The sequence below is a fragment of the Rhopalosiphum padi genome, chromosome 1 (genome assembly GCF_020882245.1).
Source record: "Rhopalosiphum padi isolate XX-2018 chromosome 1, ASM2088224v1, whole genome shotgun sequence".
Taxonomy (NCBI): domain Eukaryota; kingdom Metazoa; phylum Arthropoda; class Insecta; order Hemiptera; family Aphididae; genus Rhopalosiphum; species Rhopalosiphum padi.
In genome coordinates this window covers 85,097,223-85,121,808 of record NC_083597.1, presented here as the reverse complement: position 1 = coordinate 85,121,808, position 24,586 = coordinate 85,097,223, and the positions used below count along the sequence as shown (strand labels likewise).

General features: G+C 28.0%; 1 protein-coding gene across 2 annotated transcripts in view; it reads right to left on the bottom strand.

Annotated features, from left to right (window-relative positions):
- Positions 1-1,883: 1,883 nt before the first annotated feature.
- LOC132931531 (rho GTPase-activating protein conundrum) overlaps positions 1,884-24,586 on the bottom strand; it is a 63,252-nt gene continuing 40,549 nt past the window's right edge. For both annotated transcript variants that reach the window (XM_060997433.1, XM_060997434.1), the window contains exons 3-14: positions 20,035-20,418; positions 17,868-17,977; positions 7,770-7,912; positions 5,543-5,699; positions 5,339-5,474; positions 5,045-5,216; positions 4,625-4,969; positions 4,331-4,520; positions 4,080-4,263; positions 3,765-3,931; positions 3,479-3,669; positions 1,884-2,789 (exon numbers count right to left, since the gene is read on the bottom strand). In XM_060997433.1, coding sequence (XP_060853416.1) covers positions 2,680-2,789; positions 3,479-3,669; positions 3,765-3,931; positions 4,080-4,263; positions 4,331-4,520; positions 4,625-4,969; positions 5,045-5,216; positions 5,339-5,474; positions 5,543-5,699; positions 7,770-7,912; positions 17,868-17,977; positions 20,035-20,418 — 2,289 coding nt within the window. In that variant the 3' untranslated portion in view covers positions 1,884-2,679. The remainder of the gene's footprint in view (positions 2,790-3,478; positions 3,670-3,764; positions 3,932-4,079; positions 4,264-4,330; positions 4,521-4,624; positions 4,970-5,044; positions 5,217-5,338; positions 5,475-5,542; positions 5,700-7,769; positions 7,913-17,867; positions 17,978-20,034; positions 20,419-24,586) is intronic.

Here is a 24,586-nt window from a genome sequence, read left to right as displayed (position 1 = left end):
AACATATAATAAATCATCGTAATATTGTTGTTATAAGATTTCCTACTAGTCATTAATTATAATATAAATGAACTGTGCAAGTCGACGTCAAAAATCAGTAAGTTTATTATTTTACACGATTATAATATTGATGATAATATTATGTATGTTATAGGCAGAAGTGCAAAATGTTTCAGTGCGTCAATCGGCGTATAAATAATACATCGTTGCTGCCGCCGCGCATCCACAAGTACTTACCTATCATTAATTTATACACGCGATTCATATTATGTACTATAATTATATTGTCTATATTATATCTACTTATATTCCGTATTATGCAACAAATATAATATAATATCATGTATCATATTATAGGTAGACTAGGTAGTGGTAAACGAAAAATCAATGCATACCACAAAAACAACAAATTAATAATATAGGTACTATAACAACATGTTATGTAGGTAATGCTTGTTGTGATATCTATCGCTTTATATCAGTTTTATCATAGATTAACTAAGGTTTGGTATTTACTACCTACTTGGATCTATTATTTATGTCACAACCTATGACTGTCCACCGACCCGGATTAAGATAGGTAGATATAACAAATTAGAACATTCATTATTTATAGTTATTTTAAAACTAAAGAATATATTTCATACATTTTTTTTATTTCAATTGTTTTATAATTAAAAAATAGAAAAAAAAATAAAACTAATATGGACTATGGAGGTGAATGCTTGAAATGGAAATTTTAAAATTGTAATGCAATGCCCAATTTTTTTGTGGATGAGGTCAGTTAGTGAATAGTAACAGTTTTTTTTATCTCATTATAACAAATATTTGTTTTAATAAATTATTATTTTTTTAAATATTTTAACACTGTTTATGTGCCTATAGTTGATGTGATTTTTATACTTTTTATAGTTTTTCAGTGTCTCAGGGCCTATAAAAGGACTACTAAAATTACATAGATTAAATCATTAAATAGTAAAGTCAGAAAGAGTTAGATGCTATAGAATTTATTTTAAATCAAATTATTTTCAATATTTATTTAATGTAGGTAATGATAAAAGTCCTGTGATCCTTCAACTTGGACATACTTTGGGGGTGGTTTCAGAGCCTGGTCCCCGGTTTCCCTGGCCTAAATATACCACTGTAGTTCATAATTTACCAAATAATATAGAATTTTTTATTTATTATATTTTATTTTATTAGTCCAACAAAATTATCTATTCCAGAGGTTCTCAAATTTTTTATTCGCGTTCCACTCATATTTTTACTATAGATAGGTCTTTGTACTACTAATAACTTAAAATGGAACTATTTAAATTTATATTACATAAAAAAAAAAACAATAATAATATAGAAAATAATAATTAAGGTACATTAAACAGTATACTTAGTAATTATTTACACAACACATAAAATAATATTAGAACCACTACAAACGATTAGTAAAAATATTAATTTATTAATTTTCAGTACTACTACCACAAGTCTATACTGCTATCCGTGTAACACCAGTGGTATGCGTGCTAGAGTTTGAGATCCGCTGATATATGTAGATAAATAAAAAGTGATAATATAATTAAATTGACGTTGTCATAGAAATCATTATTTTAAATATTAGAAAACGAGCGTTTATTTTTTAAAACTAATATAAAATTATAAAGCCAGATGAATAATTATTAAAGATTTAAAAAATATATAAATAAAGTCATAATAATCACATATTATACCATTTTATAATAGTTTCCACAATGTCTTGTATTATTTGCATTTTTTTGCACGTTGGTACTTGCAGCATTATCAGCTGAATGCTAACTATAGATAACCATAATTTTTAGGATAAAATTCTCATGAACGGGTGAATTAACACAATTTATGAATAAAAGTTAACAAATTGTATAAATATTTAATGCAGCTTTTAAGGCTGATATAATTTAGTTCTTTGAACTTAAATTACACACACATTTACACATTTACTAGTTGAAACGAAAATAATAGTTATAGCTCAATAAAAGAGTTCTAACTTGTCACAATGCTCAATTATATGTGCAACTACAAAAAAAAAAATAAAACATTAAATAATAATAAAAAAAAAACAAATGACAATAATATTGTATACTATTAAAAATTTGTATAAATTGTATACGCTGAGTTTTAATGATTTTAATAATATTTTTCACAAAAATCATATGCTGACAGATGTTACTGAATTTCGATATTGACAAAGTGTATCAGATAAAAAATATTTAACTTTTAATACAATATAAAGTGTCAAGAGTAAAAACAAAAAAAAATATAGTTGTATTATTAAAATTTTATAATATATAATAATTTATCTTGTCCTTATTTTTATTCATACAACATTTTGATCGACAATAAAGTAAATAATAAAAAAATAATATATATATGTATAAATAAATTACGTCATTATAGTTGTTGGTATCATAATTCATTAACAAGTAGGTAGCAAATAGCAATAATAATAAAAATAATAATAATAATGATACAAATACGAATTAACAATAATGTATGCATCTTAATAAAATGTACAGTATAAAATATAAATATAAATCGGTGTCAACAAAACAATATAAAATTATATGATGGATTTTTGGTTTTACTCTCCCTACTGATCACACAGAAATCAATTCAAGCAACGCAACTCAAACGACATTATGTCAGTCATATGTGCGTCATGCCGTTTCTGTGATCACATTTGATAAACCACTGAGCGTTCGGGTTCACTTGGTATACAGCCATCATGTTGGCGGTGGGTTCTATGCGCCGTTGACCTGTACACAACCGTAAAAAATACACATGAGTACATTATATTGCCGCCGAAACATATCAACACAAGAATGAATAAAAAATAATGCAAAATACCAGTTGTTTCAAATTTAAGTTTTGGCGAATTCGCTAGTTAATGTGAAATACAGTGAAAAAATTAATAGTTATTGAACACATGATTTTTAAAGTTATTTCAGTCCGATGATTTTCAAGCTTTTCTTGAACACGTTGTACGAAAAAACATTTTTGGTTTTTTTACTATTAATAAGTACGAGTAGAGTACATTGTCGTATAATATGCGAGTACATAGTTTAAATAATTATGTATAATAATGTAAAATATTGATAAATTAATTCTCGAGTAATTTCAGGTTTTTAAACTGATAAAAGGAGCTGTTGGTTAAATAATAGTGTACAATGTTAGTTTTTTACTTTTTGGTGAGGAAAAAAATATTTAATCACTATACTATTTTTTTTATAAAAATTATTATTTGAATGTGATTATTTATATGACTTTAACATTTTTAAACTCTAAACTTCTTATTTGAATACACAAAACATTTTTTGAAACAATTTTAAATTAAATTCTTATAAAGTTATAAGTAAATACCAAATCGTTCGATCGAGTGACGAGTAGTCAATTAAAGAATTAATACTAATTTTTATAATTTAAGCTATTAAATGTGATGTATTACCGATATTGCCACCAGTCTCGTATAGGAAATGTGTCCGAGTGGCCATATCAGGATCAGCAGTAGTTAACAAGCACGACAAGTTTCCATTGGGGGCAAGTTCAGTTAATGCCCTTGACTTGAGGTCCTTGCGGCCAGGTTTGCCTATGTGCCCATTTTTTGTCACTGTTTGTTTAGCAGCTTCTTCCACAATCCTTTAAAAGTGTAATGGGTACATTAATAATGAATACGTGACAATTGCTAAATTAAATATGCTACGATAATACGATGGTTTATGGAATATACTTACTTAAGTATTACGTCGCCGACTGTGGTGGAATCAGATAAGAACAATGGTATACCAGAAATCCGAAATTGAGGCGCATCAACGCGGACTACGCCGTCTTGATAATCTACCTCATTATTAATCTTTTTGGTGACAATATCTGTTTTCTTTTTTCCAAGGAACCTTCTTACCTAAAAAATATAACGATTATTACAGTTAAAAATGTAATAAATTAATATTAAATAAAGATTATTTAATTATAGCCCCACCTGTTTAGTGTTATTTATAGTTATAACTGGTAATAACATAAATATAAAGTGTCAAGCAATGTGTACTCACTGGATTATTATTTTCTTTCAGTCTGCATTGGTACAGTTCGTTGTTGTGTCTCAGCTGGGTCATAAGGTCGGTAGGAACTAAGCATAACTCTTCGATGTGGTTCATTAGAGTTTCGGTTAGACGACAGCTTCGGGCAGCCTGATCCAGATGTGACTGCAAGTCTTTTTTCTCCAAATACACAGACCTAATAATAATTTAAAAAAATATATAATTATAATTTTTACATATACGATTTTTCGTTTATATCTTACCTAGGGGGGAATAGAGACGGTGCAATAATCATGGCCACGTTGTGTTCGGTCATTTTATTTTCTAGGTCGTGTCTTTGCTGATATTCGACCAGCTTAGACATGAATTGTAAAAGGGCACGCAATGTGGCCCTGTTTTCTGTAGGTAACAGTAGCACCAATAGGTTTAGAGCCCTTACAGTATCTAGTACAGCTGTAAGTTAAGAATAACATAATGGTTTAAAACAGTTTGTTTAATAGGACTCTCTTAATCAATTCATAGAGAATACAATCGAGTATAGGTCACTAGATACTTACAGTAGCTCTGGTAAAACAAATTGACCAGCTCGTGGGTGAGCAATAACCCGGGTAAGTCTCTGAGCAAACGTTTCAGGAAAGCAACTAGATCATGAACAGAACATTTTTCTAACAGCTGATCAGCTTCTTCGTGCTTGGCATAGAAAAACTTCTCGACAGCACCACAAAGTTTATCGACTTTCGCCTTAGGAGCTGCCATACGCAATAGACCTTGCTCACCTAATCCACGTTTCTCCAATTGTCCAAGGACCTTCTGGACAATTAAAGGAACTTGAACGCGACGGTTGGCGATAGCTTCATCGCGGTCCACTAGCGTCGACAACGAAACACCAAAAATTGTACCTTCTGGTAAAACAGTAATAATCAATAAAAAATTATTAAACAAAACTTGTAATATTTGTCTGGATTTGTTTTAATTACCTTCTCTTCTTTTGCGTTTATGTGGTTTTCCTTTATGAAACGGTATACCAGCGCTATCAAACATGGAGGAAAGTTCGAGGAATAAGAGAGGGCGTAGTTTAGCACAATCTTCGTCACTTAGAGAGTCTGGCCAAGTCCTCCCAGTGTTTTCGTCAACGGAAGAACAGGATCTCTGTAAGTAATTGAAAAAAAATTAAAATATTTTTTTTTTTAGTATTATTTTATTGGGTATTTATATTTATCATGTGTTATAGTTCAGAGGTAGCGTGTATAAAATATAATTTATAGACATACCTCCATTTGGTAATTGTTATTTTGCCACATTTGTTCGAATCCCACGTACTGGGAACTATCCCGGTGATTATCGTTTGGTTCGTATAAACAACCGTGACTGCGGGTCAGGCTAGATTGAGGCACTACTAAATCCAAGCTGCATAAACGCAAAACGAAATTGAACATTACAGTAGTTATATAAATAGAAAAATAGATTCATCATACTTAGGAGAACCGACATGTTCGTCAGAAGAACTTGAGTATAGATGGAGTGGATCGCTACCGCTACGATTTCTGTCTTTGACCATAGGTAACGGTCGTTGTTCGAATTTGTAGCCACGTACGGTGCCAAGTCTTTGAAAACCAACCATTGTAATACCATCTGTAATGATAATAATCGACATTATTAAATAATTTTTTAAGCACTCAAAATCCCTATTAAAATATAGTTAGGTATTAGAGTTTATTATGGAATAGGTATTGTAACTATAAATTGTAATTTATTTCAGTTTAAAAGTAAAAGTTAAATAAAAGTAGAAATAGAAAAGTGGCGAGATTTTGGTAATTGACTTTAATAGTTTAATAGCTAATGGTTGACAAAATATCATCATAATATTATTTTCATGAGATTTAAATCGAAGTTGAAACATTTAAATTACACTATTTAAGTAATAGTAATATAAATATATAATAGGTAAAATTAGATAGGTACTTAATAGTTAATAGGTAAAACTGTGAAATTATTTAATTTACGATATACCTAAATTATAATAATTATATTCATAGGCGAAATCGGGTGACGATTATGTATTTACGTGACTCGGTAGATTCGTATTTCTTTAAATATTACTGTGCAATGGACGTTTTAGTTTTTACTAAATAAAAAAGATGAATCCTAATAATTTATTTATTTATTTAAGCTTACCATACGGACGTGAGCCTAATTTACAATTAATATTGATACAATTAAAATTACAGTTACAAGTGTAATAATATAACAGTGAAGTAAAATCGTTAAAAGTACTTGGTTAGGTTTGTGTGATAGAAAAGAAGGGGTCAGCATTGGCAATAAATATACAGCGCCGAAGTGGTTCATTTAAATCATAATATTAGTCGAGGAGGTAGGTAAATTAAAAGTGGTATGTTGACGAGTGAAGCGAGGAGGAACATTTAAAGGAATTAAATATAATGTATTAATATGCAAATAATACAATATTATAATAGCAATGAGAAAATTATTATAATACATTTTAATCACAAGGTATTCTTCATATAGGCAAAAAATACTTGAAGCGTTTTAATACCATTTTGAGATAAACCCCAGGCGAAGGTACTTGACCTCAAAGTCGGACCAGCCTTAGTAAAAAGGGACTCTTTTTGGAGCTTTTAGGTTATTTGATATCTGAGTCCTAGAACATTAATGTTTATCGTGACAATAATTTGTTACTTGGCACTTAAAATAATTTTATTATTTCGGGATAAATATTCAAATTATCGAATAACATTATCAGTGCTTACAATATTTTATTTAATAACTAAGGCTGTATTTTGAATTATTACCATAATGACTATTTAATTATAATAAATCATTTGTAAATTAAATACTGTTCTTCAACTTCAAAATTCATTATTACTACTCAATCCAGTACTAAAGGGTTACAAGTGTTAAAATTATTTTTTATTGAGTAGATCTACGATAAAATTAAAATATATTAATGTAATTTGCATTGATTGTACTTTAATTGTTACTATATTTGAATATATATTTTTGATAATTTTTAAAAATGTTCAAGATTAAGTTTATTGTTTATGTTTGGTATACGCTACACGCCTACACACCAATTCATAGAGCTGGCTTTTTAAATGACTTGCAGAATAAAGCATAATAATTTGTATTAAGATGACGAGAAAATATTCTAGTAATAAGAGGTAAAATTTATATTCCCTTAAAATCCTTTAAATATGATGTTTATGTCTTTAAAATGCAAAATATTCTTTTAATATCATGCAAAAATAAATCATTAAACTTTTTCAGTTTAAATTTATATAATTAATTTGGTTTGCAATAACAGTTTTAATTTATTGTGTTTAATTTTGTTTACAACAACAACGGAATTGGCGCATAAAAATAATATGTAATATTATTATTATTAATTATTGTCTTCGGAAAAATATTTCCATAAAATAAAAATGTTATTTTTATTCTAAAATATTCTTCCACGTAATGATTATTCTCTAACCTCTGAAATATGACTTTTATGCAAAATAAATTTTTTCTATGAATTCTATGATTCATGAATTGTAAATATATCTTACTTCCATTAACTGTATACACCAGAAACAAATGTGTAGTCATAAAAATCCGACCTCTACTTATAACGATAGGTAATCAGTAACTTTATAAATAATCACTTTGATGATTATGTAACAGTTAAATATATGATATACACACCACTTTCAGAAGCGACGATACCATTATTGCTTCGATTGCTTCTGCGAAATATGTCTCTTGACGGTAAAACTGGCGCACTGGGCATTCGGCGGACATCTTTTTTTGAGTACGCAACTGTCAGTTCATGATTAGGATCCGTATATCTGAAAAAATATTACATTAATGTGTTTTGTGTGTATATAATCTATATGTTATAAATGTTAGTTTATAACTAATCGTATTTAAATTTTTGTCTGCTTATATTAGCTTTTATAATATGCTATACGAGTGGCAAATGTTGGTACCTACATTAAATATTTGATATTATAATATAAAACAGCGAAATATTTTTGTTGTTGAGTAGATCGAAATTTACAATTATAAAAAAGGCGAGGGTTACTTTATTTTAGGTACTTAAGTAGGGACAAATATTTTTGTATGAATTTCACTCCTCCGCGGCCAACCATTGGTTTTCATACACTATGTAATTGTAGTTTGAATACCACACGAAATGGGCAGCACTCTACGACATATTATTATATAGGTAAGGTAAAAACGAATTCAATGTTACCAATCGGAATGACGATTAACCGACAAAATTATCAATTATTAACGATAAGTGATAATAAAAATTGTTGTGGGACAACAGAAAACAATGAATTTATTCATCAATAATTGTCGTTACCGAGCAGGAAAAATAATTTTAAAATGGACTTTTTAATTCCATAAAATAATCAACTATAGATTATTTTATCATCTATTTACGAGTATAATATTGTTTTTCTACTATAGACATGTTTAGTAATAGACGAAATGTTAACATAAACCATTGAACTTCGATACTGGTACAGTTGGCATTTGGCCGTTTAAAACACTTAATCGGTTCAACGGGACGCTATATTAAACTGTTTATTCAAAACTAGTAAACAAACTAGCCCCGGCCAAACTGGAAAGTATAGCAGCCCTATATAAGGTCGTATTAGCGCCGACGCGTATAGGTGTGAAGTAACAGATTCGGATCGGCCGGTCAAACGGATAATAAAAAACGAGTCAGTGTATATCCTCGTCCGCATCTAATTGTATTAGGTATTATTAACACAGGACGATGAGTGCATGGTTTCAAGGTGGTATTATACCATCAGTGAGGTTTCCCGAGAAAACACGTACTACTTATTATACCTATACGCGTATACCCGAGCACGTCATATTTTTAATTACTCGCAATATCCTTGACCTATCGAATGGTCTGGTTCATTAAATAAAATTCAAAGAACATTTTTACTATAGCACTGTAAAAGAATTCCACCCATATCGATAGCCGGGATATCAAACAAACAGTTTCACTCTTTATGCGCGTGTGAGCTTCGTTGAGTGAACATTTATTATGCAGTACATAGCTGGTATGTAATCATTAAAAACAAAAACGTACTTACAGAAAGATTGTGTTGTGGGTTTGGTTGGTTTTCAGGTAATAATTACATATAAAGATATCAAACGAAAAACCTCCGTGTAACCCACACACACAACAGAACTCCACCGAAAATATAAAACCTATTGTGATAATAATAATATATAATATTATATATATATAAAAAAAATCGAGTTCGCTAAAACAAACGAAACAAAACGTGACTAGCTTTCGTTTTGCGGTGGTTAATTCATAAGCTATTGTTTGGTCGTGTCCGTGGCTTATTAATGCTAACCTTGACTGGTGGGAAAATTCAACGCGGAGAGTAAAAATAATAATAAATAAGTACTTATACGCATGAAGTACCTATAGCGCGAGAGAGACCGTTTACGGGAGCGAGCGGACGCTTAATTACGAGAGTGGAGAGAGCCTTGGAACGGCAGGAAACATTACAAATTGTACAAAAAATGATATATTATATTACATTATACTTGCCGACGGAAAAAAAAACAGTTAAAATTAAACTAAACCACAGTCGTTAATGTACACACTCGAGTACTCGGCAGAAGGAAGGAGACGAGGCGTAATAAATAACAACGGAAACCCGTGTATTCCGCAAAACGCATTATTATCATCAATGAAAGTGGATTAAAATACGTATAGATAGTCGCATGTAAAAGCAAAAGTGCATTAGCCCCGTCAATGCACATTCATTTAAATGTATTTTTCCAAAAAATACATACCAACGTTTCTCGCCTGTTAGTAGGTACAGAATGTTTAATTTGATTTTTTTTTTTACTAAGAGAGAAATTTATTATTAAATTAACACAATAATATGCAGTATTAATTAAATTAATAAAAATTACCTACACTTTTAAGCTGAGTTTGTGGTGGTATAGGGAGTGCACATGAGATTAAATTATTTTACATTTAATAAAAATGTATTTAATTAATAATTAAATAAATATACCTAGTAAGTATACGTAGATACCTATAACAATATAGACTTATAGAACTACCAAATTTATATTGACGTACTCGTATTTCAGTGATTTCACTAAACAAAACATAATTAATACATTTCTCGATATTAGTATTCTTATCAAGAATTTTGTTTATAACAATCGGCAGAGTTAAAATTAACAGGACCAAGATTATTTATGAACTTTTGACCAAAATTTGTGTTAGTGTTTAGCTGGTATCACTTTAATATTAAATAATTTATCTCCAGTCAAGGGCTTATCATTCTATTTAATAAAGAAAAATTTAGATTTTTTCATGAACAAATATTATAGCTTTTTTTTTTTATAGAAATTCAAGCGGAAGTATGTTAAATTCCTTATAGTTTGAATAAGTGGACCCTATGGGCTATGAGATTATTCTTCCTTAAACATAAACGAATTATATTATTTTGCTGTACTCTTAAAGGTTAAGGAATATTTTTAGAAGTATTACCCCAAATTATCATACCATATTGCAGTATATATTGGTATAAAGAAAGATAAACTATCCTTAAAGAATAAGTTAAAATTAAATATTTTAATATACATATTAAATTAAAACATTAAAGAATGCAATTTTACAGTCAGGCTATTTTTATGAATATTCCATTTAAGGTTATAATTAATAAGTAAAATTTCTAAATATTCAGTCCTTTTAACTATGATAATTTTTGGACAGTTATAGTTTGATACTTTGAACAATTCAAGTATGTAAAGTGATTTCATAAAACGGTGGTACAATAATATTTATTAAAAATACCATAAACATTGTTTTGTTAAAGTTTTAAAGATAGTTTTTAATATTTAACCACATTATTACTTTATTAAAATTCAGTTTCATTTTTTGTCTTAGACTTTCTTAATTTGTACCAGAAAATAGCGCACATGCGTCATCCGCATATAAAAACTATTTTTCCATCAACATTCATATTACACTGATTATACAAATATAAACATAAACAAAATAAATAAAATAGAAACCTAATACCTAAGATGATATCTTCTGCCTTAAGTTTATTCTTTATTGCCAGATCCATCAATTTTTCATTTTTATTTTTTAAGATAGTTACAATATTACCATATTTTATATAGTTACAATAGTTACATAAATAATTAGTATATATCAAATTGATCAACAAATTTGCGGAAACTAATAGACACCAATTTATCGTTTTTTATGAAAATATATACAAGCAGTTAAAATATATACATAAACTATTATGTAGGACCTAATTATAAGTCAGGAAAAGATAAAATTGAAAATGATGTGCAGTTGCCAATCAGTATTCGCAAGATTACACCGTCCCCGCGCCAATACTTAAATTAATCGTATACTTAATATCTATGTATCAGATTTTCCAATCTAATTATTATTATTTTATTTTGGACTCAGCGAACGTCATAGCTGGTATACACGTAAAACAATCAGTAATTTAAATGCACGCAGCATTTTTGAATCTAAAACACTCGGACTCGGTTACAATATTATAAACATATTATATATACGATATTATATACATTGTATGTTCGAGTAAATATTTTACTCTTATAATCGGACATATTGCATACAATAGTAATAATAATACAATATGGTATATCTAAACTGTAAATGTACAATAATAACATTTGTCGAGATTAATATTATGGTTTAGTCGGCAATGGCATACTAACGAAAAGAAAAGCAGTCCGAACCTGCGGTGCAGCCCTATAGGAGGTCGTCGTTGCTCTCACCAGTTATCGACACTATATTATATATATATATATATATTTATATAGGACATAGGTAGGTACGCATATATAATATATATATTATATAGTTGTTTATCGCTAGTCGACCAGTCGACGCCGGTATATGTATATAATATGTAATAATAATAAACGCGCTAAACTGCTTAAGATGATTGGCCACGGTCAGCCACCTCGCGGTCATACGCCGAGGTTTATTATATTTTGGTTTTCGAACACGCGAATAATAATAAAAAAACAAACAAATTACCCCTTTTCAGCAACAGGGTTCTTAATTTTGTGATTCTTGGTTTAAGAGGTGACAAACTATATTGCATGTGTAATTATATATATATTATTATTACAGTTAAGATTTGCCACTATAGGGACAATGTTTTTAGTTTTAAATTTATTTATCAGGTAGGTACCCAAGTAGGAATACTGAATATCATTCAATTATTAAAATATAATTATGACTTTCAGATTTTATTTGTTACATAATCATCAACACAAAAATAAATCGATTTTTTTTCACATAGTTTATTGTATTTTAATATTATATTTTTTTATTTAAACAAGGTCGAATTAGTGCAAAATACTTTAATCGAAAATATGTATAATAATAATATTTGTAAATTAAAAATATACAGTTCCGTAGCATTAGTAATGATTCGACCAGAAGTAGTATAGCCACGGTGGAAGTGGGACAAGCAACCGCGCCTCTTCATAATTGCTGTATCATATATTTAAATTTAAAATACTCATGCGATAACTCTTAAATTATTAATTATTAATTTTGCGATTAACAATGATTGAGGAGGAATTACGGCGGACTTACTATATGTTAGTAAATATAAAAGAATCTGAAAAATCACAGGACCAAAATGTCTTCAAGTATTTTGCGGAAAAGTTTTCACATGTATTCAGCTATATTGGACTGGAGAAAATAATTATTAAAAACCCAGGGTACTTACTTTGCTGTATATAGCAGATTTCAAAGAGTTCTACATCATTAGTAGGTTGTAAACTTTTATAAGGAGTCAACTAACTTCTAAGAATATTTTATAATTTATTAATTAATATTAATTATTATTATTATCAATACGGCAAGTTGAATTTGAATTAATTTTTTATCATAGACAAAATGATGAATTTAGTTAATATTTTAATTTCAAACATTTATAAAAAAAAAGTTGTATCCGTGTACTTTATATTATTTTAAAATGCTATAAGAACATTTATGAGGAAATCTTGTATTACATTACACCGAGAAAAATTGACCTCCCTCTCTTGTCAATGTTGATCATTAAATTGTACGTTTCTGATATTAACATAATGAAACAATGTCTTTTGAGCACAATCCTAAATGCGTTCTCCTAGACTACAATATAACCCGTAGAATCATTTTTTTATTTACTTTGGTATTGGTACCTATGTTACTTTGTATATAATACATTAATACACATTACACATGTAATAAAGTTGAACGTGTAATCGTAGATGTACATAAAATAACAGCAGATTATTATATATACTTATGACATGTGTACTTTATATTAAATGTATATATATCAGAATCAGATCATAGTAAATCTTGGTATTAAAAGATTTTATTTACATATGTGTTTAACTTAATTTTAAATTTGAATATGAACCTTGAGAAATATAAACATAAAATATCATTGTATAAGTATATATTATATGAGTTCTCTGTTATAAATTACGTAAAATATGCTGAGGTGGAACATTTTATTTGTATGATTTTATTTATATTTTATTATAAATTATAATTGAAAAAAAAAACGTTTCCTGGCAGTGAAATCTTATAAACTATAAACTAACCACATGACGTTAATACATGCAGAAGAAAGAAAGGTAAAAGAAAATGAAGATTACAGAAGGAAAATTAATTCAGGTCTTTGTCTGTTGTGGATTGTAACATTTAAAAATATAAGATTGACAACATTTTGCAGTGTTGTATAGAATATATACAGGCGATCTAAGCTTACTAATCTGATGAATGTACGAAATCGTAAAATTTTTGATAGATCAGATTTTTATAGTTAATAATGTATTTGAATGTAACTACAAACAAATATCGTAATAAGTTATAAAATATAATTAAATGCATGATTCGTATTTTTAATTGAGAACCTAGGTATATCTTTAAATATACCTATTACCTATAAAGATATAAAAGATCAATTTTGTATAAGAATTTACCATAGCTGTATTGCACTTAAAATTATTTTCAATTTGTTATAAGAATTATAAGTTGATAAAATAATATTTATAATAATAATTACCTTTTAGGTTTTTATGATGTTATATAATATATTATGTGTATAATAATATAATTTTATAAAATTAATTTCTTTATGTGCAAGAATTTTGATTGGGAAATAATGAATGCATGACAACAAATTTAATTTTAATCGAATAGTTTAGTTGATTTTATTTTTACCATAATAATATGAAAAGTTGCATTTTTATTTTAAAGTGAACACTATACAAATATTGGTAAGCCATTGCTGTTATTTAAAAATGTCTTTTTCTTTTAAATTAATTTTAAATGACATTTTTTAATGAACGATTATTGTTAAGAATGAAAACTTTACTCGTGAATTTTTTTTTATATGTTTCGTTATGAAAAAAATGCAAACAAAATAAATTATAAATCTCAATGGTTTTGAATGTGACATCGTAGACATTGATACGGTTTTATGGAAATCGATCATTTTTTTTTTACTTCATTTTTGACACGCATTAATGCGAGTGTGCATAGATTGTATGGTGTGTATCAGTATGTCCTATGCCGACAGCCAACTACTGTTGTAAAATATAACGATGCATAATCAGTATATAGGTATACGGCAGAAGGTGGACCGTATTAAAAGTGTTAAAATATTATTATTGTCCTTTTTTTTTGCAAATGGTAATTATGCCTTCATTGTGTTTGATCAATGATCATATTATATTATATTACACTGTTCTAGGGTATTATATGTTCGCTTATACATGTACAATGACATGACGTGACGGACACGCGGTTATTGTGCGTACTAGCCAGCAAAACCGAACAGTGGAAGTGAATTAAAACGAGAGGGGATGAATATATAATATGTATATTATTATTTATTATACGTATGATATTTGAGTATAAAGAATTTCACTCGAAGTGTCAATTTTCAATATTATATCCAAATACTTAGGTGCATATTACATAGTATTGAACAATGAATATTATGTATTACCTATCTATATTATTATATTTTTCATATTTATTATTACTTATACATAGAAAATGTTAGAATATTTTTATTAATAATTGTGACTAGTTAATGGCTTATATACCTATATGTTTTAATTGAGATATGAGAATAGAATCATACTATTGTACATAACAATAACATAATATCTTCATTAATAATAATTACAATTTAAATTTGAGGTCATAATTTTAAATCAGATATTACCGATATTATTTTTATAATGAATTTAAACGGTTTATACTACATCCTCAAAGAATAATATATAATATATTTATAAAAAAAATTAAAAATTAAACGTAGGTATCCGTTAATGTCTACATAATTATATCGTGTTTGCAGGTTTATGTATGTTTTTGGCTCGCTAAAGGCTTCTCGTTTATCTATAAAATATATGGGTAGCTCTAAAATTGAAGTCTGGTGACCGCTAGTGTATATAATTAGTGGCGAGCGCGGGAGGGGATGATTTTATATAATACTTTTTTTTTGTTACTGTTTATGACATCCTTCTCCCTCTTCCCTTTACAAATTCCTAGGCACGTCACTCTTTACAGCACACAATGTAATGGACAGCATATGTAAACGTTGTATTTATAGCTTGTGACTGTGAAGCGTGTGGTAACACACGCACGCATCTGCGATACAACATGGATAATAAAATATTGGACCATCATCAGTTACTACTCAAGTGTTAATTCCTGTGACCCACGACTAGATTACCAACACCGGTTTTAAATGATTATTTTGTCGTCCTGCTGTATCCTATTATTATTTGCACGAATGCACGATTTAGGCGATTTATGTCAGATTGCTCGAGGAGTGGTATCAAAATTGGGTTATATAAAAAACTTCCGTTGTCCGATGATTTGAGAAAACCCAACGAAATGTGGTCTATGGGATATATCATATTGTTGTAGACGTAAATCGAAAATAAACGTTTTGCCATTTTTTTCTAGTTTAAACGAAATGTCAGCAATATTGTTATATTACGTGTATGTAATGCTATACAAATAAAATATTAATTTACAATTATTATTAAATGTATTTATAAGAACCGAGCATATACAATTATGTTTTAAATTTGATTTAAGTTACTTTGGATATTTTTAAAAGTAGCTACTAAAATATATTGTAGTATTTTAAAACGTAGTTATATATGTACATTGTGTAAAGTTCTTTGAGTATTCAGTATTTTTATTGGCCCAATTATTATTTTTTTTGCAAAGAAAAAGATTGCAAAATAGTTACCAGTTATCGTCATTCAACAAATATAAGATCAAATTACATTTTACTATAAAGCCAATAAAATTCGTATTACAAATGTTTAGAGCTATTAAATATAAGGCATTTGAATATTTTATATAATGTTGAAAAATAAATCTATATTTTAAAACTATATGCAATTTGTAATAAATTCAAGCACTCCTATCTCCGAGGATCTAAATTCAGTTTTTTAGCACTTATATTGGTTTTAGATTAGGCATATATTATGATTTATGAATATTAATTTTTGTTTAAAACGTTTAGCGGTTACCCACATGTGTGCTATAATTATTTTTTTAGCTGCACGCATTTTCTCTATGCAGCGTATATTTTAGTGAATAATAAACATCATGCCCAACCTCAGGCTAAATATATAATTAACTTGTATGCAATAAATTATTAAATGTACCGTATAGTACAGATCGGTAATTAAATATTTAAGTCAAAATGAAAAATATAAAGCATCGGATAAAATTATGCGAACAAAGGATATAAACAATTGATATACACAACATATTCGTTAAAAATTATAACCGTTTCGTTGTGGGAGTTATTTTGGTATCCATATATTATATGGTATAATAATGTTATACGTCATAATACTATATAGCCATAGGGGTTCATAAAATCTTTAAATCGAAATAATCGTAGTCTAGTGAATCCGATATGAATTAAGCAGAATGTTCGAGATGCATCTTCACAATCGAAATATTAAATAAAAACTCGTGTTAATAAAATATAATGAGTACCTAATGACTGTAGTATTGTACTACCTACTGTAATACCTATAGGTACGTCGTACACGTTAAACGCGGATTACGCTACTATATAAGCTGAGTGGTTGTAGCCGATTTGTAGGTACGTAAGTACTACAAATAAAACTTAAATCTATACGATATTGTTCAATTGTACAACAGAGCTGCAGGAACAATATAAATAAATAAATATGTATAACATGTTTATACAGAGATTATTGCTAAGGCACGATTGTCAAGAATCGATTAAATTCATTTATTTGAGCGTATTAATCTATTTTGTTGTATTATGTGTGATTAATGAATCGCGAACACAAAGCAAAACGATGACAAAACATTTTATGAAACCGTATTTGCATATTATATAATTCACATACCTAATAGATTAATAATACTATGTGCGCTTGAAGATAATATAAATAGGTATAATCAATTTTGTGTTAATGACTTCTGTTTTCATTAGATATCACTTATTACGCATATTTCTACCGATATTGTTGTCCAACAATAAGTAATTAATTCCGTTGTAAAGTTATTTTACCAATGTATACATTATTTTTATTGCTTTTTAACAATCTACATAGGTTTTACTACTATTTGTTTTATATACGTTTTTACATTCGTCAAGTGTTGTGAAATATTTCTTGCGATTCCCATACAGGGGTCAGTAACCCAAAAGCGAAAAATTGTCTACTCACTTAGGTAATGGCGTAGGTACTGCTATTTCTGTTTGAGACCATGACATAGGTGGACTATTTGAATCCGAATCTGGTGTTGCGCTTCTCGATCTGGAACTGGAACTCAAACTCTGAAATATTGGATAACACATGTCAGACACTATAATACTAGTTATACATATAAGAAAGACTAAGAAATATTGTTCGAAAATAATTTACAGTAGGTACAAGGAATTTTATCACAATCATATTCAACATGAGGTATGAATTACAATCAAAATTCGATAAACAGTTTGACAAGAACAAAATAAAAAAATATTGTTTAATCGTCTAAAGATCTGATCGTTGAAAAATCGGCAATCGGCACATAATTATAGATAATGGATTTGACATAGGTAGGCGGTACTCATTAAAAATCACAGATTTCTATATTATTTAGAGATCTGTGGTTAAAACCAAACGCTTGAAAATCCCACGGATATCATAATAGTGACTGTGTGGTTCGACGTAGTTACGTATATATAGTTCATGATAATCATAATAACGAGTGATATTATATATGTATACGTATATGTGTTGCCTATAGTGAATAGGACATACAATACAATTAGTTAAAATCATACGCTCGATATATACGATATCTCTAAAATTAAAAATTAATTCAAATTTAAATCTGTCTTATATTAATCATTGACTGTCGTTTTACAATTGTAAAATGTTAATTTATAAATGCATAATACATTTATATCATATTATTTAAATGACTTAACAAATAATAATTTTAATTTAAAATATATTTAAAGTATATAATATTTATATTAATTTTTAAATCTGTGTTCATTATACTATTCTCTTTATCTATTAACCATAATATGTCAATCAAATATTTTTATTTTGATTACCAGCAAAGCGGTTGCTGGTTATAACCAAAATTCTTCGGGTACGTTACCTATATGTTACCAACATATAGTACTTCCCACCCTTTAAGCATTTTCTATTTATCTATGCATAACAACGTGTAAATGTTAAAATGCATTCGTCGTAGTGCAATGTTAATATCATTTTCGAATACCTGCTGCTTGCGTTCTAATAAATATTATTTCTAACTACAATCGATGAGTATTACATATGAATTTCGAAATAAATAGTAACCAGGGCAAACATGTATAGATATATACAAATATAATATAAAAATGTAATGTACACACATAAACCTATGTATAGAATAAAATGTTATTGTGTATTTGTGTACACGCATAAACCTGATATAATTATTTGAAATAAATTACAAATATTTGTATTTTTATTATTATTATTTTTTAAGAATTTCATTATCATTACATATTGTGCTGGTTTTTTTTTTTTGGATATATTATTATTTTCTTTGTGCGTATAATTCCAATTATAGTCACCACCTAAATGTATAAAGCAATTGAGACTCAGCTTATTCTAAATTGTAACACGCCACTGTTTCAGTAGATTATTTTTTAGATACATAAAACGTAAACACAGAATACACAATGTCTAAATTCGTATAAATAATTTAGAGATAAATGAATAACAAAATGTGAAACAATGACATTAACATTTTAGGCATTCAATAATACTATTATTGTCATTATGATTAAATTCTCTGTTTTGTAGTCTAACCTGATGAATTATTGAATTTCCAGAATTTCCTTAATCCTTTAGTCACGAATAGAATATCAGACACCAGCATTTTACATAATGATATAATATACGAGATAATAATTTACGGATCAAATAAGAATTAACGCCATTAAAAAAATAATAATAATAAATTAGCGTGCCAGTAAGTACTTACTGTAACGCCTATAGATGTTCACATAAAAATGTAATTTATACTTAAAATCCCAACTACCTATAACCAACAATGAAATATGGTACCATATTTCTTAATATATACGCATTTGTACCTCATACTTATAATCGCATGTAAAAAATGTCTGACGATTAGTATTAGATTGATGAGTAGAAACAGTAGTTAGTATTCAAGTATTCTATATTTCAAGACTATTTTTGTACATTGATAAACAATATAAGAACGACAGCTTATAGTTAAAATTCATTTATAGTTCCAACCCCAAAATATAAATACCACTAATAATATTGAAAAATAATTGTTGAACACATCTACTAGTTTTCTTCACTCAATACTTAAACTTACTTCAAAGTCGCGGAAAACGTCTCTTATATCAGGTTTTTTGTGTCTTGCCTTTAGCTGTCTACCCCTTTGTCTAACCGTATGATTGAGTGAATGCACTCTCAGCCTGACAGCGTCTGCTTGTCTGGTGGAGAGATGCCTAATCGCCGGTTCAAGTTCCGAATCCGGAACTTCGCACCCGTTCTCGAATGATTCAGTCAGGAACGACAGACCAGCGGACGACAGCCAATCGGCTTCCACGGCGCCTTCCGGTAAATGAGTGACGGCGAACTCTTGTTCTGGTGGACATTCTTCGTCCAGGTAACTATCAAGTTGTCTTGTTTCCTGGATGATCTTATACTCGTTCCAATAGTCTTCGAAGTCTTGACTCACGTCAGTCTCCATAACCTAAAAAGCAATTAAACAATTTGATTAGTATTTTAAGTCTATATAGGTATATATTATACATAAATATAGCTACAATATATGTAGATATAATCATGTATGAATATGTATAATAATATTTAATATTAGGTAGTGTTTAATTTGAACCTCATCGGCGTGAGGTGTGTTTAACTTTCAAATCTTTATATACAAGGTGATTCATCAAGTGTATGCGTTATTTTATGATTTTACGGACTTTCTATTACTCTAACACAAACAAATCAATTCTCAATGAATCGCCCTGCATGTGCATATAAATATAGTTTAAGCTTCGTTAATTGCCATAAAAATATTATTGTACATTTAAGGAGTTATTAAGGGTTAATAATATATATTATTATAAATGTCAGAAAAAATGAAAATGAAATAGAGTATTTAGAAAATTTGAACATGTTGTAAAATTGTATATCCTTGTATGATAACTTTTATTTATTTTTAAATTAATGATAATTATAATACATTTTACTATATCCTACGGCGGATTCTGGTTTTAAGTTGTACAGTAAAATAATTAAAAGAATAAATTATGAATATATTATATTCATCTCTTGTATTTTATTTGTATCAATTAAAATACTTATTACATTTTTTATTTTTTGAAATTTCAATAAGTTACAGCTTTATTTTTGTAATTTTGTAATAGTTTGAGTATAAATATCATTAAAATGTAGCATGGTTATTTAATTTTAAAATATTTAATGTGGTTTAAAAATGTAACACAGATAAATTATTTATATATTTTTGAGATAAAATTTATTGAAGTTAAAATCTTCAAATATAATTTAAAAATCATAAAGTATAAATATTTTAGACAATATTTAACTGTGGACAGTTTTAACATAAATCATGATTTACATAACCACGGGGCCATCAGTCAGGCTGAGAAAGTTGCTAAACTCGTATGGTATGTTACAAATAGCTTCAAGTTCATATAATCAGATAACCCATATTCATTTGATGTTATGGTAGTTGAAAATATATAAATTGAATTAAACTATTCTCTTTGGGTAATTATTACAACCATTCATCTCTTAACTCTCCAGTCTCCATATCACTAATTATAAATAAAGAAAAACATTTATCTAGTTATTATGGTAGGTATACTAATTTAGTGGTAAAATATGAATAGTATAATATTACAGGAAATGACCAGTGTTTAACGTTTGAACTTAAACATTGATAAATTAAAAAAAAATTGATAATTGAATAAATCAATTTACTTTACGCGGTGGAACTATTTGATAGTGAGTAACACACTGAGTTTCACTGAATACAAAAAAGCTTTAAACGCATCAACTGCATGTGCATGTTTGACAAGTGTCGTACGGCTAAAATTTCAGAAAAACCATGTTCAACGACTTAAATTTATATTTATTATATACCTATATGGTTCTCGATGTCAACGCTAAACTGCATATTACGCAATGTAATCCACAGTGCGTAAAGTATGTACAATGTACATTGCACAAATGGCTAATTGGATTCGTTCACAGTATGCATATAGGGATCATAATATGCAGACGAAGAAGCCCTTCGAGTAGTTTTGAAAAACACTAATACAAAACTAATTATCATACACGTAGTATATACTATAAATATACCTAAATACCTAATACAATATAATAACATATACATAATATATAATTTGTTGTGTATGCGAATATAAACAGGTACTGTCATAACACGTGAATTTTGTATACTCAGTGTAGAATATTTTCCTACGTTCTACAGACAAATAAATGATTTAGATAAATTTAAAATTTTTAGAACAAATGCCAATGGTTGCAAGTGGTTTTATCAAAAAATGTAAATCTACGGTATTTTTCAATTCGTATACGTTTTAAATAATATTAAACACGTGATTAACAAATTCTTTGAATTATCTGAGGCTAATACAGCTTGGTTTACTATAAAGTGATTACCTTTGTATGCATGTATATTTTATTGTCGGATATATTGTACGCACAGCTAGTTGGAGGGTGGAGAACTTCGATTGCTTTCCATATAAAGTAACTTGACTGAGGGAGCTTCTACCGCGGTATGACAACCACAACAGAGGCATGACATTTTATTTTAATCATATCTAGCGATAATGATGAAGGGAGACCAGGGCAAAGCGGACGATAGATAACCTTTATGTGTACATATAGTAACCAAACTATTGTTTCAAAAACGGGTTTTCAATATAATCATAAGTTAATTTTTCGAGTTAATTTTTTATAGCTCAATTAATAATATATAAACAATTTTAAAAGTGAAATTTTATTCACTTTGCCCTAGTATATGGTAAAAATGGTAAACGATGAGGCAAATAATTAATTTATATTCATAAATTTTATGCAAACAAATTAAAAAATCAATTCTTAATCAAAAAACAACATTTTTAAATAAAATATTCAATTTCTTATAATAGTCATAATCATAAAATAATAAACTAAGTTTAAAACAGTTAATTTATAAATGTTATTAAAAAAGCTTAAATTCCTATTTTATTTTATTTTACGATTTCGTATATTTTCGATTCACCAATTTTTGGCGAATGTAAACTTGCGAGTGATATTAAATCATTATCCTATATTGATGATTCATAGTGCTACCAGTTTATATGCCCAATAATATTGAAAAAGTAATCATTCACTTATTTTACTTTACCCAGGTCTCCTCTACAACGTTAGTACGTTACTATATTATATGATGGCTGCCATAGGCATATTTGGGTATAATTATTATATTACCAGGTCGGGTTTGTTGATCTCTATATTATAATATATTCGGTGATTAGCGCACAACGAGGTGCCCATACTGTGCGAAAAAATTGAATTCTGATCGAGTTTCCCTCGAGGGGGATAGTATGCGCAATAATACGAATTCGGTGCAGTACAAACGCATAGCAATAAGATGGCCAGGAAACTCCGGAATTTTTTATTGGTTACTTGTATGGATGGTATTGTTTTAGAAACAGCTGCGAAAGAGTCGATTGATCGGATTTGTGAAATGTATTGTTATTGTTTATGTGCCTGCGGAATTATTACACTATTTATACTATTACTATTTTAATGCGTCATCACCTAACCACCTTATTAGTTTGAATAATAAAAAATAAAAATGTAATTCTCCTAGTTTGTGCATAGCATTCAAAATTTAAATATATAATAAAATGAAATGAATCTATAAGAATTTGTATTATTACTATTCACTAAACATAAAATTTAAAAATAATGAAGCACGTAAGTTCAACTACTGAAAGTGTATTAAACTTATACTTGAAATTTATTTACTAAAATAAATTAATAAATTATAATTGTGCAAGTTTACTATATTCTGTGACTGAGGATAATATATCAGTGGCGTGGTGAAGGAGGTTTCATAGTGAACATTTTTCGAGGTGGGTACTTATTATAACTTATAAGCAATAATACAACATAAAAATTATATTTAGTCATAATAATTCAATCTTTTAAGGGGATATAGGGTGATAGATTCTGAAATATATGTTGTGCATTATAGTTTATAAATGTTTGCGGTGAACTTCACGCTACTGCGTACAATTACTTTCAAATGTATTATTATAATATTATTCTTTATTTGTGGTTATATTTTCACAATCCGAAATATATTAAGAAAGTTATAAACACTTAATGTAAAAATAATTACCAAAAGTATTTTACGTGGTGTTTAATAGAAAATTGGTTGCTGCATTAACTTATAGTATGCTGTTGATAATTAGATTGTTTTTGTCAAAAAATTCATTTTTATAGTTAATGGGAAATAAATAAAGAATAAAGTTTAGATATATCTAATACTACAACTATAGAAATGTATGGATATAAATTAGCTATCGGTTATAATAACATAAATATTAATATATCATTTAAATATTATAGTATAATTTAATTGATATATTTTTAAAACTATATATTGTATAATATATATTGAATATAGATATTATTTTAAATCATTTCTAGTTCTAGTTAAATTATTATACTAAAACGGAGTATAATCCATAAAACTAGGTACGTATATTAAACGAATGAATTATTAAATACATCTTTGATGATAGAAGATGTAAAGGTATCATCATTATGTCAGAGTCACGTATAAATTATTCCTCCCTTCGCCCTTAGCCTAATAA